The 19,592-nt window shown below is 39.8% G+C and overlaps 1 protein-coding gene and 1 long non-coding RNA gene across 2 annotated transcripts; one reads left to right on the top strand and one right to left on the bottom strand.

Annotated features, from left to right (window-relative positions):
- The first annotated feature begins 4,987 nt into the window (after nt 1-4,987).
- Nucleotides 4,988-11,706, top strand: LOC124257791 (E3 ubiquitin-protein ligase PPP1R11-like). Its single transcript, XM_046691934.1, is given in 4 exon segments — nt 4,988-5,148; nt 8,420-8,528; nt 11,524-11,552; nt 11,554-11,706. Coding segments are annotated over 4 exon segments (360 nt in total). The 5' UTR covers nt 4,988-5,079.
- Nucleotides 11,707-12,221: 515 nt separating this feature from the next.
- On the bottom strand, nt 12,222-13,355 carry LOC124257806. The gene is made up of 3 exons (XR_006893372.1): nt 13,306-13,355; nt 12,623-12,934; nt 12,222-12,251 (listed from the first exon to the last, which is right to left on the bottom strand). It is a non-coding gene; the product is annotated as an uncharacterized LOC124257806 (long non-coding RNA).
- Between the last annotated feature and the right edge of the window lie 6,237 nt (nt 13,356-19,592).

Genomic DNA, 19,592 nt, shown 5'->3' with positions numbered 1-19,592 from the left:
CGACTATTAAACACTGAAACATATACATGTATGTATATTGTATATTAGTATATTAGGACTGCGCGGTATTATCGGCATACCGGTATATCGCCATAGGCTTTTCAACAGATACGTATTGCAATATTTCTTCTGAGAACCGGTATATTGGGTAAAGAACATATAAGGGTTTTTTTAAGGGTTTTTTGTGATTATCTTTATGGTTTAAATTAAAATCTACACACTTTCATTCACAACAATGTTTTCCTTCGTTATTCATTTACAAAACGGCATACTGTAATACTATAAATTGTATTAAAAAGATAATAGACTCCATTACTATGCGGGGCGGTGGGGTAGCCTAGTGGTTAAAGCGTTGGCTCGTCACGCCGAAGACCCGTGTTCGAATCCCCACATGGGTACAATGTGTGAAGCCCATTTCTGGTGTCCCCCTCTGTGATGTTGCTGGAATATTGCTAAACACGGCGTAAAACCAAACTCACTCAGTCAGTCAGTCAGTCCATGATTATGCTACCTAACTTTGAGGTTGCTGCTATCAGAACCATAGCATGTATGTTTAGGGACTTATACTGTAGAAAATAGGATCGACATGTACAATTAGTGTCACTCAGTGTCAAACACAATGAACTTATCCTCTATCATTCCATCGGGGCGGTGGGGTAGCCTAGTGGTTAAAGCGTTGGCTCGTCACGCCGAAAACCCGTGTTCGAATCCCCACATGGGTACAATGTGTGAAGCCCATTTCTGGTGTCCCCCGCCGTGATGTTACTGGAATATTGCTAAACACCGCGTAAAACCAAACTCACTCAGTCAGTCAGTCCATGATTATGCTACCTAACTTTGAGATTGCTGCTGTCAGAACCATAGCATGTATGTTTAGGGACTTATAATGTAGAGAATAGCATCGACATGTACAATTAGTGTCACTCAGTGTCAAACACAATGAACTTATCCTCTATCATTCCATCGGGCCGTGGGGGTAGCCTAGTGGTTAAAGCGTTGGCTCGTCACGCCGAAGACCCGGGTTCGAATCCCCACATGGGTACAATGTGTGAAGCCCATTTCTGGTGTCCCCCGCCGTGATGTTGCTGGAATATTGCTAAAGGCGGCGTAAAACCAAACTCAGTCAGTCTATCATTCCATCACCAAGTTACGGTAATTGTAGCTTCGTTCTTACCACATGCCAATGTTTCAATATGACAAAACTGCTCTGTGTTACTGTATAACGACGACAATTCTTTGTGAACATGTTCAGCTTTGTATGTGGCATTTCACCACATAATCCAGGTGAGTTTGAGAGGATCTTTCCCGAGATGAACATTAAACTTTTGGCCGTGTGCCATTCCTGAAAATCTACTTGATGTTGTTCCCCCAGAGCACTTTGTATGGGATATATCAAGTGATCAATTTCAAACGACCTTTTGATAATGGTCAAACCATTACCAGAATGTTTCCATTCATTTACAAGCACCTGTGTTGATATCGATACTTGATATCGATTGGAAGGACAATCTAAGATTGTGATGCTGATGAAGTCTTTCAGTTAATTGCGCCTCTTGTTGTCAGTCTTGAGACAAATAAATATTTAATTGAAACATGAAATGGACATAGCTAAATTGCTAATGGTGTCCATTAGAAAGGAGAAGTCATTATCTGTTATGGGTCGCATTGCAAAGAGACTTGTACTGGTATTCTTTTGTTCGTGTTTCAAAGCAGCAAGTCCGCTGAAGCAGTCCATACAAGTTAGTGGCAGAGTCACATTACATTTCAGCGGGTGTGACTAACTATAGAAACCCTATCCTTTCCTAAAATTGTCCACAAACATACAGATGCAGATGAAATTATCAGGTGAGAAAATATAAAACGTCATTGCCAAACAATACGCGGTCTTGACTATCCTCAGATTGACTGATTGTTGTTTTACGCCGCACTCAGCAATATTCCAGCTATACGGCGGCGGTCTGTAGATAATCCAGTCTGGACCGCGATGTTGACACGAAATATCTTTCAAAACGCTGGAATCAACGTCATGGACTGGCCATCGAGGTCCCCTGACCTTAATCCAATAGAGCACGTTTGGGATGCACTTGGGAGAAGGCTTCGTGGTCTTAGGAACCAGCCTCAGAATTTGCAGGAACTTGGCGCTGCCTTGCAAGAGCAATGGCGCAGAATCCCCAACCACGTGTTCACAAGCATCAGGCAGTCGATGAGGAGACGGTGTTTTGCAGTGGTGAATGCGCGGGGCGGCCATACACGATATTGAACTGAGAAATTTCGCATTTTCATTCTTGTGACTTGACATTCTATATACCCATGTTTTGGAACGGCGGTGTAGCCTAATGGAACTGATTATGGCACTGTCAGTGTATCGAGTACATCACACAGATCTCAGCAATGAAATAATAACAATTTAACCATCTTACCATCTCTTGTTCTTTTATAGTGCCCTGACGAAAGAATGTGAAGTTTCTTTTTCGACTCAGTATATATTCCCTCGACCTTTGGCTAATATATACTTCATGTCAAAAGTTTAGACTCACTAGTGTAAATATAGCCACTTACTTCAGGCAACAGTATTCCATACTGTTTAAAGGTACTGTTTACACATGAACTGATGTATTGTAAAACAAATTCGTAACGTTGAAAAGATTACTGTCATGAGTTTCAATAAATGATAAAAATCAGTGAAAATTGGCGAATTCTAAACAAGATTTTACACCAAAACGCAGCTGTTCACATGCACGATATTTGCACATGCTTTTCAGCAATTTGATGCATGATCCACGTGCAATTCATCAGCATAAGGTTTGCAGTTGGTTCCCCCAAGTTAGGGGAGAAATTCACCGTCTCAACATGGACTGATTAAGTCCTTTGGTTCGACCATGTGTAATTCTGGCCCATTCCTATTGTAATGCCTGCGACAGTTCATCTAATGTCTGGGGCGCCGGTTGACGTTCACGTATGTTGTGACCTTAAATTTAGAATGGGCTTAAGTGTAGAATAATCATGAATATTCATCAGTGGGCGGAGCTTATGTGCTACGTCACATACACGGCCTAGTATCTCTCCATCTACTGATGAATAATCATGATTATTCTACACTTAAGCCCATTCTACATTTAAGGTCACAACACACGTATGCGTCAGCAGAGGTCATGCCACAAATGCGTCATGGGGTTGAGGTCGACCAATTTGGAAGGCCATGGAAGCACTGTGATGCTTTCATCCTGAAGATACTGAATAGTGGCATGTGCTCTGTGAGGCCTGGCAGTATCTTGCTGGATACCCGTGAAGATCCGGGTTAGAACTGATCTTCAGCAACCCATGCCTGTAGTAAGAGGGGGCTAACGGGATCGGGTGGTCAGGCTCGTTGACTTAGTTGACACGTCATCGCTTCCCGAATCGATGCTCATGCTGTTGATCACCGGCTTGTCTGGTGTAGACTTGATTGTTTACAGACTGCCGCGATATCACTGGAACATTGCTGAGTGTGGCGTTAGACAATAAACAAACAAACAAACCAATCAACCATCACTGCAGTCAGTGCAATCAGTCTGACTCAGAATTCACACGCGGTATTATTACCGGTAAATAAAAAACAAGGTTTGAATATAACAATGAACGTAATGCTGCAAAGCATGTCATGTTTGGATCCACTTGGTCTGCTTTTAAAATAAGCACCTGAAGGCATCCATGATCAGCCAAGCGAAAACAATCAGTTCGAACACGACACTGCTTGTGCATCATTGTTTCATTAAAGAAATCATATTTTCTTCAACTTTTGTCATTTATCTGACATAACATGCAAAATGCATATTTCGTAAGAGAACACGTTTTTTTCTTACTTTTCATTAAAATACTAGTTTATGGTTGTTAAGGAACGGGCATGCATTGTCCATGTGACCCGTTCAAGGTACCAATCTCCATGTAGCCCGCTGAAAAATCAATTGAAGGATTTCAGCTAACACTGACAATAATCGATCGACAAGATCACATCGACTGTGATTAATTGTCACCTGAATGTAAACTAGGATTTAATGTTAAATGTAAATAAGTAATTAAACAAAAATATAACGTCAGACCCCTGAGGCCACGAGGGTCGGTGGAGTAACCTAGAGGTTAAAGCGTCCGCTCGTCACCTTAAGACCCGGGTTCGATTCTCCACGTGGATACAATGTGGGAAGCCCATTTCTGGCGCAAACCCACCCACCCCCACCCCCCACCCCACGAATTGATTTTACTGGAATATTGCTAAAAGCGGCGTAAAACCATACTCACTCACTCTTTTAAAGAGTATGTACAACAGGTGAACTATATGTTACATGTACGAGAATGGGACGCGAAAATTAGTTCGAGGGACAAGAGTATTATATGGAGGGAATGTAACAAGCGAAGGTTGTTTCACAGTGAGGGAATTTACAAATGTATTTTACCAAGGCATATATATGATTTATATATGATTTTCATACTTTAAAGTGCTCCTTCGTTGTTATATAGTTCGACCATAACGTACTCATTCCATATATATAAATGCCCGCCATGATATTGCTGGAATAGTGCTAAAACTCCACTCGTTTACTTACTCTTTCTATATGATTGTCGTGTTATGGGTTTCGGACGCTTTGAAACATCAGCTGTTGTCCCGAATATCACATGAGCAAATTGTAAGACATGTCACCACTAACTCTTAACCACAAGCCGTCATCCGATTATTTACAATGTCTGTGTGACGTAATCCGCCTCATTAAGTAAACACTGCCGTCCGAAAACATGTGAAGTCCGAATATATGATCCGACAATGCAACTTCAAATAAATGTTACCGCAAATTACTTCACAAACTGAGTAATCAATATAACCTGAAAGGTTAAAAAATCTGTCGAATGTAGTGTTTCTATAACGTCCTCGGTTTGTACCTCGAACTAATTGGAACATTGCGCTCGAATACTCATGGGCAGGTAACTCTAATATTCTAACTCCACCGGAAATAATTTCTTTACAGGAAAATGACTGATCGCTGAGTCGGATTATCTGAAAATAACATCCTACGCGAACTGCAACAATTTCAACGTTACCATCCAGTGATGGCTGAAGGAGGCAGTACAAGTGTCACAGACGTGTCAGTGACAGAAACCATTACCCAGGAGTCGCCGGTAAGGGTATTTCTCTCTCACGAACATCAAATCACAAATTAGCCTGGACGCCGCCCGTTAAAAATACGGTCCATCGCACTGGCAGTGATGTGATTCATGTCCTTCATTGTGACACATTGATCTATTACGTTTTAAATGTCGCATCGTTGTTTAACATGGGCAGACTACGATGACACATGTTTGTCCTATATGTGTGTACTGGCATACCCGTTTTACTTTTACTCATTGTGAAAATGTGATTTCGTTTGCAATAAATGTTTATATTTTTAAGGCGTAGTTTATCAGGCGAGCGTCCATTTATGTACCTTTCATAAAGCATAATATTCATCATTGTTCATTGTCCCGCATCTTGACTGTTGAATAAATGTATTTTATAAAGCCAAAACCAACCGCTTTTTTGAAAAAGCAAATCTATCCAGCTCCATTCCACATCATCTCATCAGTATTAGGGCAAGACAATTAAATCTGGTGAAGTGTTTTGTGTTTCTAGAATATGTATCAGATATATGTCTCCCTAGCACCTCCTCAGTTCCACATAACTTGATTTGAACATCATGTACACTCATATCAAAACTAGATAATGGTAATGTATTGTTGGAGAATGATTTTTGGGGATGTCACACGTTTTTGGATGTTTCAAGGTGGGGTGGGTCACACAAATATTGCTAATAGTCGGATGATGGCTTGTGTTTAAGATAAAGTTGTCTTTAATAAGTTACTGGCGTGTTTTACAATTGTTCGTGTGAGAGACTCCAATGGATGTTCTTAAGTGTCTGAAAGCCTGTAACAGGATGATATGTTATATTTGGGAGTACACTTTCTCAGTACATTTACCAGGTGAGCACACAAAGTGTGTCATCTAGACTGATACTGATAGCAGTCAGACTTACATTTTTGTAAGTGAGTGAGTTTATTTTTACTCCGCTTTTAGCAATATTCCAGCAATATCACGGCGGGGGACAGCAGAAATGCTTTTAACACATTGTACCCATGTAGGGAATCAAACCCGCCCGTCTGCAGCGTGACGAGCAAACGCTTTGACTGCTAGGCTACCCCAGCGTCCCTATATTCTTGTGGGAGCTGCAGCTGCTGAGTAGATTTTTTGTTAGCTGATTGCTTTAATTTTTGTGTGTGCAGGCAATAAGGTTCATTATGAGTTCAAATCCCGGATGAGACTCAACACCAAAAAGTAAGAGTCTGTACTTCTCTGAGAAAGTGTAAACCCAAATATAACATGTTACATTTGATAAATTTCTAAATAAGCATTGTGTATTCATAATTAATGGTAGACATAGCTATGCTTTGTGTGTTTTTTTGGGTATACTGATGAAATATTAGTTCCATACTACCATACACCATGTAATAATCCCCATACTTTGATGTTCATGTGGTGTAATTAAGTGAGTGAGGTTAGTTTTACGCCACACTCAGCAATATTCCAGCTATATGGCAGCGGTCTGTAAATAATCGAGTCTGGACCAGACAATCCAGGGATCAACAGCATGAACATCGATCTACACAATTGGGATACGATGACATATGTCAACCAAGTCAGCGAGCTTGACCACCTGATCTCGTTAGTTGCCTCTCACCACAAGCATGGGTTACGGAAGATCAATTCTGGTGTAATTAACAGACAGACTCTTCCACCATGGACACTAATCTGTCAGTGAGATTTCAGGAAGAGACAAGTTGTCTTCTCATATCATGTTGTTTTACATTATACATAAATCAGCTGTCATTCTGCTTATTCATTATTGAGATTTTCCAATGACATGATGCTGTTGCATTCATTAGCGTATATGTCATTTTTTTTAAATATTGTTTTAGCTCAGAAAATATTGAGGTCTTCAGTATCTGTATCTATATTCCTGGAGTGTTTTTTCCTCTCTCTTTTGCAGATTACTTTAATCATGCTTCACTTAAGTTATATATATACAGAGGCTCAGATAAGCTGCGTATCCGGGTAAAATACGCATAGAAAATTTACAATTACGCATTGAAAAATAATTGTTGCGTACCAATTACGCATTTAAAATGTTAGATACGCAAAAAGTTTAAAACAAATGCATACAGAATATATTTATCGCTTGCGTAATGAAAAAGACATCGATTGCTATCAAGTTGCACTGTTAGTATAGGACAAGTGTTGTACTGTCAGTATAGGATGAGGGATTTTTTATGAAATCATTTCCATTATATTTAAGTTGGTTTTGATTAGGTATGACATGAGGCAGAACATACCTGCTTAGTAAACTTACTCAATGACATAATACTTAGTTGAGTAAAATGACTGAAATACGCACATATTTGAAAGCAGTGGGTAACGGAAAATGAAATACCCACTCAACATTCATAATACCCACTCCAAAAAAAAATACAGTGGGTACAGTACCCACATGAGCTAAATCTTATCTGGAGCTCTGTATGTATATAAATAGTGAATCTGCATTTGGCAATAAGAGGACAAAATCTGTTTCTCTTTATTTCCATGACCACTTCAGCATGTCAATGTGGTTCAGCAATATACACCTTGCTTTACACATGAGAAATACATGTGGTATACATGGTGGATCAGTGATCTAATCAAATGCTAATTCCCTTTACTGAGTTGCTTCCCTTGGGCATGCCAGAAATCATTTGTTCGAATGCTTGTATGTTTTTCGGTTTAGTCATATCCCAATTGCGTAGACTGATGCTCATGCTGTTGATCACTGGATTGTCTGGTCCAGACTTGACTCACTAAACTCACTCACAAACTAAACTCATTCACTCATTCTAGGTTTGTCAGCACCATAACCACCATTGCTTGTGGGTTTCCAGGGCTCGATTTAGTGCTTTGTTACTTGCACTGGTGCAACCCAATACTACAAAAGTGCAACCTAGTTATTAGCCTAACTTGCACCAGGTGCAAGTAAATGTTTGAGTGGGTAAACTTCTGAATAAAACATCTAAATAATCTAAACAATGCAATAGCATATCTCTTTCATTACATGTTGCAATAAAAACAGTGCAACTGGAATTTGGCTGGTACAACTAGGATTTTATCTTAGGTTGCACCTGGTGCAAGTAGGTTAACATCTCTTAAATCGAGCCCTGGTTTCACAAAAGTGGTAAACGACTAAGACATGCATCACAGTGATGATCACTTCGGGCTTGAAACCCACATGACACAGCTTGATATATATATTGTCTATATATTGTCTATATTACTGTCGACATGTTGAGAGTGACGTTAAACATGTTCAACTCAACTCTCTCACTCTTTCAGCCAAGTCCAGCGCTGAGATTAAAACTGAGGAAGCCAAAACCTGACAAGAAAGTAAAATGGACTTCAGAAACTGTTGACAATGAGGACATGGGCAAGAAGAAGTCCAAATGTAACTATGGATCATTGTTTCATTATACATCCTCACCCCTGGGGATACAGTGCAGAGTGTATATAGAATAGGTGACAAACGTGCTAAGACGTCTCTACATCATGCTTGTCATGCTATTAGAGGGCTCCAGATAATTTTTCAACATCAGGAGTACGTACTCCTTATTTGTTCAATATTGAGTACTGGAAAACCTTAAGTGTACATTTAGAGTACTGAATGGAATTTAATGAAGTATCAGTAACCTTGTGTTTCGTTTCATATATGCACCACAACATTGCTACTCTTGTGTAAACAGGTCAATGAACAATAAAACAATACTTTTTCAGATAAATACGTCTGTAAGTGATTCTAAAACCGTAAACCATTGCTGTGGTGCGTATCTGCTACGTTTTCTCAATTATTTCCTACCGTATCGTGCATATTTTTTATCCGTACATACACCGATATGGCCCTTATCTGGAGCCCAGCTATGAATTTTGATAACTTGGTTGTATATGTACCTAGGCAGATAAGTGCTGATTGTGTGTCACCCTGATCATGTGAATCTTTGCTCATACTATCAACCACTAGGCTCAGAGTTGGGTATTGGCATGATAGAATATTGCTTCTTGTCACAACAGTCATTATTCCTGTGAGCAAATGATTAACATAACATTAAATGTTAGACGTGATTAAGACTACATATGTTGATAAAGTTGGATTGGTTGTTGTTGTTTAACACCGCGACTCAGCAATATTCCAGCCATATGGTTTGATAGAGTTGGGAGATGACAGGGTAGAGAAGACAGATATGATCCCAATAATAGATATGCTGTTGTCTGACATTGAAAATATGATGGTAATGATTATGATCAACAACAACATCAATAACAATAATAATTATTACAATGCATATTTACTCTTCATCAGTTTCCTCACACTTAGACATGCTTTTGACACTAAATAATTGAGAAATACAATCTATACAAATGATCATTAGCATGATCATGATTTGAAGCCTGTAGGACGGGTAGGACTACACATTAGAACCATTTTGCTTTTGTTTATTTGTATTTGTAATCCTGGTAATTGTGATGATTACTCCCTTTGTTATGGGTGACCTGGTGGGCTGTGTACAGTTGTCTCCCTTATCCATACCAGGATTGTATGGTCATGGGTAGGGCTGCGCAATATAACCAGTTTACCGGTATTTACCAATTCAGACATGAAAACGATACGGATTGCGATACGCTGACCGAAAACCGATATTTTGACATGCATTCGGAAAACTTCGTAACACTCAGAAATCTTCGGATATTTCCGTTTTTTTAATCGTTCTTTTCCCTGTTTCATTAGTGCCAAATGTTACTTACATTTTTATTTTGTCATGATTAAAAGTTTTTATAAAAGGTTAATCAATCATAGTGATTTTGTTGTGTTTTTGCTTTATGAGCAAGCATTAACTCGATTATAAGTAGTTTTTGTTAAAAAAAATAATCCTTGCAATATATTGCAATACATATCGCAATATGTGCTTCCGCATCGCAATATATCGCAATATGAAAATTCTCTGCAATACCCACCCCTAGTCATGGGTGTATCTCAGTCTCTTGGTTGTTATTCTGGTGTGACTATCAACTAGTGGTGGTCCGATTAATTGAAATAATCGAAGATTGGTCGCAGTGACTAAACGACCAAGCAATCGATCATGTTTTCTCATAATCGAACACAAACAATTCTAGAACACTTGTTTTCATGAACAGTATTTTTCACATGGTTGGTTTTGTCTGTAACATTTCGTAAGCACTACAAGCTCGTTTCAAGTCATGATTGAATTTATCTTAAAGACTCTAAGAAATGTATGTTCCTCCATATTAGTCATCCTTTAAAGATGAAGCGTTGGCTCATCACGCCGAAGACCCGGGTTCGATTCCCCACATGGGCACAATGTGTTAAGCCCATTTCTGGTGTCCCCCCGCCGTGATATTGCTGGAATATTGCTAAAAGCGGCGTAAAACTAAACTCAGTCAGTCAGTCAGTCAGTCCTTTAAAGATGTGAAATTTTGCCCAAAACAACCCAAAGAACTACATGTTTTTTTCCTTTTTTTTTTGCATTAAAACATTTCATAAATGACGCTTACCAATTATTTTCGATGATTGATCGGTCGTAATGAACCAATCATCAATTATGAGATTTTAGCCAATTCCCAACACTACTATCAACAATTGTACTTTGTTTTGTTTCATTATTTTAATAAATAACACTTTTAGACTCATTTTTGTGCTACATTCATAAATGACCAGAGAAGATCTAGGGTAAAATTGGGTCTTCAGCAACCCATGCTTGTCGTAAGAGTCGACTAACGGGATCGGAAGGTCAGACTCGCTGACTTGGTTGACACATGTCATGGTATCCCAACTGCGTAGATTGATACTCAGGCTGTTGATCACTGGATTATGTGGTTCAGATTCAACTATTTACAGAATGCCACCATATAGATGGCATGGCGTTGAACAACAAACCAACATTCAGAAATATATGGGGCGGTGGGGTAACCTAATGGTTAAAGCGTTGGCTCGTCACGCTGAAGACCCGGGTTCGAATCCCCACATGGGCACAATGTGTGAAGCCCATTTCTGGTGTTCGCTGCCGGAATGTTGCTGGAATATTGCTAAAAGTGGCGTAAAACCAAACTCAGTCAGTCAGTCAGAAATATATTGTCCAGAAACAAGCAGTCACACAAACAAGTGACCCTCTCACGTAGTCATTTAAACACATAATCGGCGAAAAGTCTCAGTTACTATCATATTTTTATGCATCTGTGCTATACATTTGTGTGTATTGGATGTACATATCAACATCACATAAAATGAAAACTTGTTTTGTTTCTTCTAAAGTTGATCAAAGGTACATGATTCAGTAACACTTTGTCCACATTTTTTGCATAACAGGTAACAAACCCAGTAACCCTCTCCTAATGATATTTAGTCTCATGTGTTGTGATGTTTCCTCCAGGTTGTTGTGTCTATGAAAAGCCGAGATCGCTTTGGAGAATCATCATCAGAAGATGAAGGTGACGATGGATGCTCGCAGCATTGTCGAGGTCATAAAAAGAAGTGCTACCAGGCTCACGGTCCAGATGATCACCATGACGACGGGCCGGGTATGTATGGAGCTATGAGATATCAGCTAGTGTGAAGGAAAATTGGTTAAGTTTCAGAATACCTGACTGAACTAGTGTCATGGTATCAGCCATCGCGAACCCTGAGATCAGCCTCTATAAAACAAGCAGTAGTGCCCTCTACCCGCAGAGCGAGTTATGGCGATAGAGCTTTCGCCAAAGCAGGTCCTCTGTTTTGGAACCAACTACCTGAAAACTTGAAAAACTTGTCAGACTTCATTCCTTTTCGAAAAAGAACTTAAAACAGTTCTTTTCCACAGAGCATTCGACCAAGTGCCTTAGAGCAAACCTTGGATTCAGGCGCTATACAAATTTTAACATTATTATTATTATTATAAGTTTCACGATTGATCATTGTACTCCAGTGGCATGAGATGCTGCTAACAGTGACTCAGTTATTTACAGACTGTATGGTTTTACATCGCTTTTAGCACAATATTCCAGCAATATCACGGCAAGGGACGCCAGAAATAGGCTTCACACATCTACCCATGTGAGGAATCAAACCCGGGCGTTCGGCGTGATGAGCCAACACTTTTACCACAAAGTTACCCCACTGCCCCTCTATTGGCAAGTTGACCGCCTCCGTGGTGTAGTGGTTAGAGCGTCCGCCCAGAGAGCGGACGGTCGTAATTTGGTCCCCGACCGCGTCATACCGAAAGACGTTAAAATATGGTACTTGTTGGTCACTGCCTGGCGCTCGGCATTAATGGGTACAACAAGGACTGATCGGCTCGGGAGTCAGTATAATGTGTCTGAGTAGGGTATTCATGCTTCACTGCGGCATGGTATCTCAGTGGGCTAGCACTATAAAACCAGCTTAAGTCTGGGCTAGTACAAGCAGCCGCACATACACATACACACGCATGCACGTCGTCATATGAGCGAAATATTCTCAAGTACGACGTAAAACCCAATTTCACCTCACCTCACCTCTATTGGCAAGAGGTGACCAGGGATATTGAATCACTGACCTTTGCTCTCCTGGCAGGTGTTTTTTTATCCACTTGACAACTGAGGCGGCCCCAATGTGGGAATAGATGCTGCTGTTTTCTGAACTGGCACGGACTTACACCTTCTGAGTAGGGCTCCTTTGCACAAAGCTGTTGTAGCGATAAGTTGTTCATAAGTCCAATACTTTATTATAGACTTACAATTGTCATAGCTCTATCATTGCTTTGTGGAACGGGGCTTGTCTAGAAAAATCCTACATCTACTACCGTATATTACTGTAGGTAGGCTGATCTCATAGGTATACCGACCGCCTCCGTGGTGTAGTGGTTAGAGCGTCCGCCCGGGAGAGCGGAAGGTCACGGGTTCGATCCCCGACCTTGTCATACCAAAAGATGTTAATATATGGTACTTGTTGGTCCCTGCCTGGCGCTCAGCATTTATGGGTACAACAAGGACTGGTCGGCTCGGAGTCAGTATAATGTGTCTGAGTAGGGTATTCATGCTTCACTGTGGCATGGTATCTCAGTGGGCTAGCACTATAAAACCAGCTTCAGTCTGGGCTAGTACAAGCAGCCGCACATACACATACACACGCATGCATGTTGTCATATGAGCGAAATAAACTCAAGCACGACGTTAAACCCAATTTCACCTCGACTCACCTCATAGGTATACCCCCTAACTTGACCATTAAAATCAGTATCAAAATGGTATTTTGACCCCCCAACCTTCGCTCGTCTTTTCGTCATGATCAGTCATTGGAAATAGTGTCAACAAATCCATACTGAATTATTTTTATATCCTCCAATATTTATAACTTTGGTCAGCATTGTTCGCAACAATCACTATCATATTTTGTCAAAAAAATGTTTCATGAAACTTGTTGAAAGTGTATCCTGTAGATAATCCTGTGTGTATGCCCCCCTTCAACAGACTGGCCTTTTTTTGTCTTCAAAATTTGGCTTATCTACATAGAGGATATTATATGAGTGCCCATGTCAAACTATATTTACGACACGAGTGCCTAAATGTTGGTATTTCCCGAGCGGGAGCAAGGGATATACCGATATTTAGGCATGATAGTCGTAAACATAGTATGATATGGGCACAAATATAATATTCTGTTTATTACCGAAGTCGTCAAATTGAGAAAAATAAACCCAATCTACTTTCAAACATAGGCTGGCTACCCGCCTTCGCCGCATATAGAACGCAATCACAGAAGAAACGTGATGTCATAGCATTGTTCATGACGTCACGTCACCATGACAAAGTGATATTTTGTCCTAGGGCTTCGTATGAAAAATATGATCCCGATATTTTCGCCCTCATAGGTAATAAGGTAATATACTGTTTATCAGTTGACTGTGTGTGGTGATGGTTGGAGGGATTGTCATGGGGTATATGGATACACCTTGCACGTCTATATTTCTAACATTGGTTTTCTGTACCCCCAGGTCCAAGCACAGGTGGAGAGTCCAGCGGGGGACACGGAATGGCTGCCTCCAGTTAATGCTGTGTGCTGTATATAGGCTGTTAAGTTTTGTACATATATTGTAAATCTGTATATTCTGATTGTTGACGGGAAAGTAAAACTGTCCGCCTGCTGAATGTTTTTAAAGTTAAAAGCTTGCAGTGTCCATCTTGATACAGAAATTCATTATACAATGAGATGGCCAAGTCATCTGAGGCACCACGATTAGCTTCGCAGAGTTGTATCCCCTTGGCACGCCAGAATCCTATAGTTGTTTGAATCTCGGTTCACCAAGATGATGTTTCTATGTTTGACAGCACTAGCCCCAGGTTCATGGGATTCACCGATGTGGTAGATGTCCTAAGACCTACCTCATCTCTCACATCAAGATGACACACGCGCGCTATGATAAAACTGGAATACTGTTTGAAGATGTGTTACAACATTACCACATGATACGATACATGCTGGTTCACAACATAACGTACCATGGTACACTATACATCAGAAGTCATTACTGAATACAAAATCAGTTTGGATATGGTTTCATAGCCCTTTGTCCAGTCTAGCCGGGTGAGATGTGTCAGGTGAACAAACTCAACTGCTTTTGCTAAATCCAAGATCAACATCTGTATTGGGCATCATATCATGTACAAGATATTACAAGTAACTCATGAGTTGTTCCCCCTTGTTTACTGACCGTACCACTCCATTCGTAACTACTCGTCCCTTTCCGTAACCTGAAAGTAGACTCGTACCCCTCTCGTAGCCATTTTATTTAACGTGGCTCTGTCTAAGCGCAAAAGCGCAGAGAGAAAGAAATAGTCTTGTCGCCAAACTATTTTCAAGGACATGTAACTCTAGTTTACTTGGGAAACACACATGGCATCCATGCCAAGGAAATTACCTCAAAGGGTATGTTTAACATGCTTAAATACTTTCCTACGCCATAATGTTAAAATATCCTGGTTATAAAATTCAGGAAACCCAGGAGGACTATGGAATAATTAAAATATACTTGAATTGTCTGGGGAAAAATTATGCAAGCCGAAATGAAAAATATTTCAAAGACCTATTTAACCCAATTTCTTTTCTCTATACGCGCTTTCTGATTGGCTGGGGGGATATTTCTCCCAGACATGGCTACAAGAGGGGTACGAGTCTTCTTTCAGGTTACGGAAAGGGACGAGTAGTTACGAATGTGTACCACTCTAAGCTGTCCTGAATGCCATACCAGGTTATCCTTAACACTACTGATAACACTTCTGATAATGGACTGAAGTTTTGTTGATCTTCATCATTTTTATTGTGTGTTCTTTTCTTTTATATGATATTTCTTTTTCAAGCGATGAAAAGCTGCAATATTGCTGATGGAGTACAAAGCAGCATTTCCTAATTATTTGTAATATACTAACATCAGCATGTTAAATGAGGGTTGATGGCTGCTAACATAAGTCATAACTGGCTGCAGTTAGGAAAATAGAACATAAACATATGATTAGATCACCTGCACTTCATGTACTACCAGTGTTGCCTATGGGATACTAATCTGTTTATTTTGAGAGTCACGTTGTTATTGTTTGAATTTCAAAAACTTTTTAAAGATTTGATTATAAATTAAGCCCACAAAAAATGTGGTAACACCTTTTTCTGTCATACAGCTGAAATATTGCTGAGTGCAGGATGAAACATTGACACTATCTATCGGTGCATAATCAGTTTGTTGTAGTTTGCCTGTTTCCATATTGCCAAAGAAAGCTCAATATGGCTGAGATATTACCTATGTGATGTCAGATTTTAGTTCACTGACCCTTATAGAATTCGTAAATTTCATGGTCTGGTTTCAGGTAGAAATTAAATTTGAGGCCTGAGATCACATGAGTGTCATCTGTCACAAATCAAGTTGTCTGTGAGTGAGTGAGTTTATTTTTTATGCCGCTTTTAGCAATATTTCACCAATATCACGGCGGGGGACATCAGAAATGGGCATCACACTTTGTACCCATGTAGGGGAATTGAACCCGGGTCCTCGGTGTGACAAGCGAATGCTTTAACCACTAGGCTACCCCACCGCCCCTGTCTGTAGGAAAACATAACCTGTCCTATATTAATTATATTGCATTTTACGTTGAAACAAATTGCATATTCATATATCTTCATAAGTCACCGTGTTTATACCACTGCTTGAAGTCCCACACATATCATATCAGATTACATTCATCATGCAATTTGTTTTATTCCACACGTACCAGGTCAGGGTGGGATTTCATTATTTACAACCTGCACTGGTGCATGTTGACAATGGCTGGTGCAGGTTACCTTCTGTAACAGGTTGTACTCGGTGCAGGTAACAACAAATCTTCCAACATCTTATAGCTGTCAGCGTGTGTTTTAGTAGCAAAGTAAGTGACTGGAAGTAATATGTTTCTCTCCGCATGACATATTACAACATAAACATTTATGTACTCATAAATTAGTTAAGTAGCAGTAATCATAAAATGAGATTTATGAATAAAAGTAATGCAAAATTGAATCATTCATCATTTATCATCGTGAAGTCAGGTTCTGTTGAATGTATCTGATACTGAGTCATAAAAATTGCTAAACAAGTGTTTATGTTACTTTTTAGAACCAGTTACATTATTTTATGGTGTAACCAAAATGTTGATGGTGTAGCCAAACCTATAAGCCATGTTACACTCGGTGCAGGTACTGAAAAACCCCAAATCACACCCTGTAGGTATGTATTATGTGGGTGTTTACTTTTAATTACATACAGTATTTAAACAAAATGATCTGACCGTGTAAAGGTCAAATACTAAGGTATATATTTGTCTTTGTTGTTTGTTTATCTCCGAAAAGGCCTACTGTATTTCGGCAGCCAGTTTGTAAACATGGCCGTCTTTTTGTCTGTGGCATTAAACACATTTGTATTCAATGCAAGAATGTATCATCACGTAACATTTACTTTTCAACTTTTTGTTTGAATTCAAGGCTGAAAGGGTAAATGATACATGGATATATATATAGATATATATATTTCTATGGGTGGCAAATTATGTTTTTGGAAAAGTGTGTTTTAGTTGTGAGATTAGTCATTAATACAGTTAGTTGCTGGAGTGGGGGTTTGTTTGCTGCAAAGTTTGCATAATCAAGTGATACATTGTGTGTCCTTAACTGCTTTGTGTGCCAGATTAAACTTCAGTGTTGTCAGTATTGCAGTGTCTTAACTAATCAGTAAAAGCTTCCAGAGAATCTGGAAAAGATGTGTATTGTACATGTTAATTGCTGATGTGACAAACACTGTAACTGCATGGAGAGGTCACTTTGCGTATTCATCACTATATCTACAAGATATACAATGAGAGTTGGTGTATACAAGCGCTTGTAGGTATTGATGTAACACTTGTCTGGTAAAGAAAAATGTTCTGTGCACAGGGGTTCGAATCACTGTTTGGTCAATAATTTGTAAAAATATTAATCTATCGCTACCTTGCCGACACTTTGTGTATTCTATACAATAGTGTAGCTGTAAAAATTTCTAAAATGTTTATTTCTTCACCTATTTCGTTCAATTTGAAATATATGTTAATCATAACATGAAAAACAATATGTGATTGGAAAAGTCTAGATTTTTATTTTTTAAGAATCAATTGTCCAAACAGTGAATGAACCCCTGTGGTTCTATGACATAACTGATAACTGGTTCACTGAGATAGCATCAAAGAGTACATGGACATTGTTTGACACAGCCAAAAACTCGTCAAAAAGGCTTTCGATGGACAAATATTTATTTACCTGAAACTGTTTGGATGGTGAATATGTATTTACATATCAATACCTGTATTATTGGAAAGACTGCTTGTTGTATGCTGTGTTGTCATTTGGTATATTATTGAAATGAAGGTATTCATGCTACACCGAGTTAATGTTGTTTTTTCTACAAGACCATGATTGATATCTGGTGTCTGCTGTCAGATATTGGGTCAAACAGATAAACTACGGTAATAGAACATACCCTGGTGTGGGATCTGGGATGTCGGATTCAGTCATGTGTCTGACGAATAAATCACTATTCATTTCTGCAAGTCGTTAATGGTACTTGTGACGAGAACTTTGGGTCCCGAAGACATATAGCATTTACTTTCCCATTTTTGATTTGCAAGCGGAACAACAGTTTGTATTTTGTCAGCATGTTGTCCCGATGGACTATTGCTCAACACACCGAGATTCTCAGGTCATCAGGTCTCAGGTGGAGGTTGGCATGACTTCCTTTCAACGTCGTTATCAACGAAGTGCAGAGTTAATATGGACAACATGGCACGTGACCAAAGATGATTAACATATGTCTTAAAACATAGCACCCGATGATTGACGTCCATTGGCAGCACGTTGCCATCGGGCTTGAGATGAGTGAGTGAGTTTAGTTTTACGCCGCACTCAGCAATATTGCAACTATATGGCGGTGGTCTGTAAATATTCGAGTCTGGACCAGACAATCCAGTGATCAACAGCATGAACATTGATCTACACAACTGGGATGAGATGACGACGTGTGTCAACCAAGTCGGTGAGCCTGGCCACCCCATCCCGTTAGTCTTAGTCGCCTCTTATGACAAGCATGGGTTGCTGAAAACTCTAACCCGGATCTTTATGGATGGGGCTTGAGATGAGCTGTCCATAGAGGATTTATGATCGTCTGACTCCAGTCAACTGATGAAAATTAGTACCAGTTTGTGTCGCCGTTTGAGCTGGGATCAGACGATCCAGCACTCCTGTAGTTGATGGGGGGACGCCATGAATGGGGTCAGTCGTCTTCATCTTTGCTTTGTTGGTATCTGTTCTACATAATAATAATAATAATCTACTTCTATAGCGCCGAGTTCCAGCTAGGCTGCTCACAGGCTCTTGTGCAGTTCAGTCTATTTCATTTCAAATAGATGTGTCTTTAAATGTTTTCGAAAAGTTTGTAGACTTGGGGCGGATTTTAGCGACATAGGGAGGTTGTTCCATAGCATGGGAGCTGCACATTCAAAGCAGCGGTCCCCATATTTGGTCCTGGGTGGTCTGGTGATAAGCAGATCTTTATCTTGTGATCTAAGAGTTCTTGTTGGTCTATGGTTGTTTAGAAGAGATGACAAGTAAGATGGAGCAGTGTTGGTCTTCAGGCACTTGTACATAATGGTAAGCACCTTGAATTTTATGTGTCTGGCAACAGGTAGCCAATGCAGTTCTCTTAACCTGGGGGTGATGTGGTCTCTTCCAGGACAACGAGTTATTATCCTGGCGGCTGTGTTTTGTATGACCTGGAGTCGATGAACCAGGGAAGCTGTTATCCCAAACAAAAGTGAATTGGCATAGTCAAGGCGAGATATGACTGTTGCTTGAGTGAGAGTTTTGGCGGTTTCATCTGAAAGATATCGTCTTAGTTTACCAATCTGATGAAAATGATAGTGAGAAGACTGGCACATTTGG

This window comes from Haliotis rubra, unplaced genomic scaffold, assembly GCF_003918875.1.
Source record: "Haliotis rubra isolate DU_JTF1 unplaced genomic scaffold, ASM391887v1 Scf673, whole genome shotgun sequence".
NCBI lineage: Eukaryota > Metazoa > Mollusca > Gastropoda > Lepetellida > Haliotidae > Haliotis > Haliotis rubra.
This window is presented reverse-complemented; position numbering and strand designations above follow the sequence as displayed.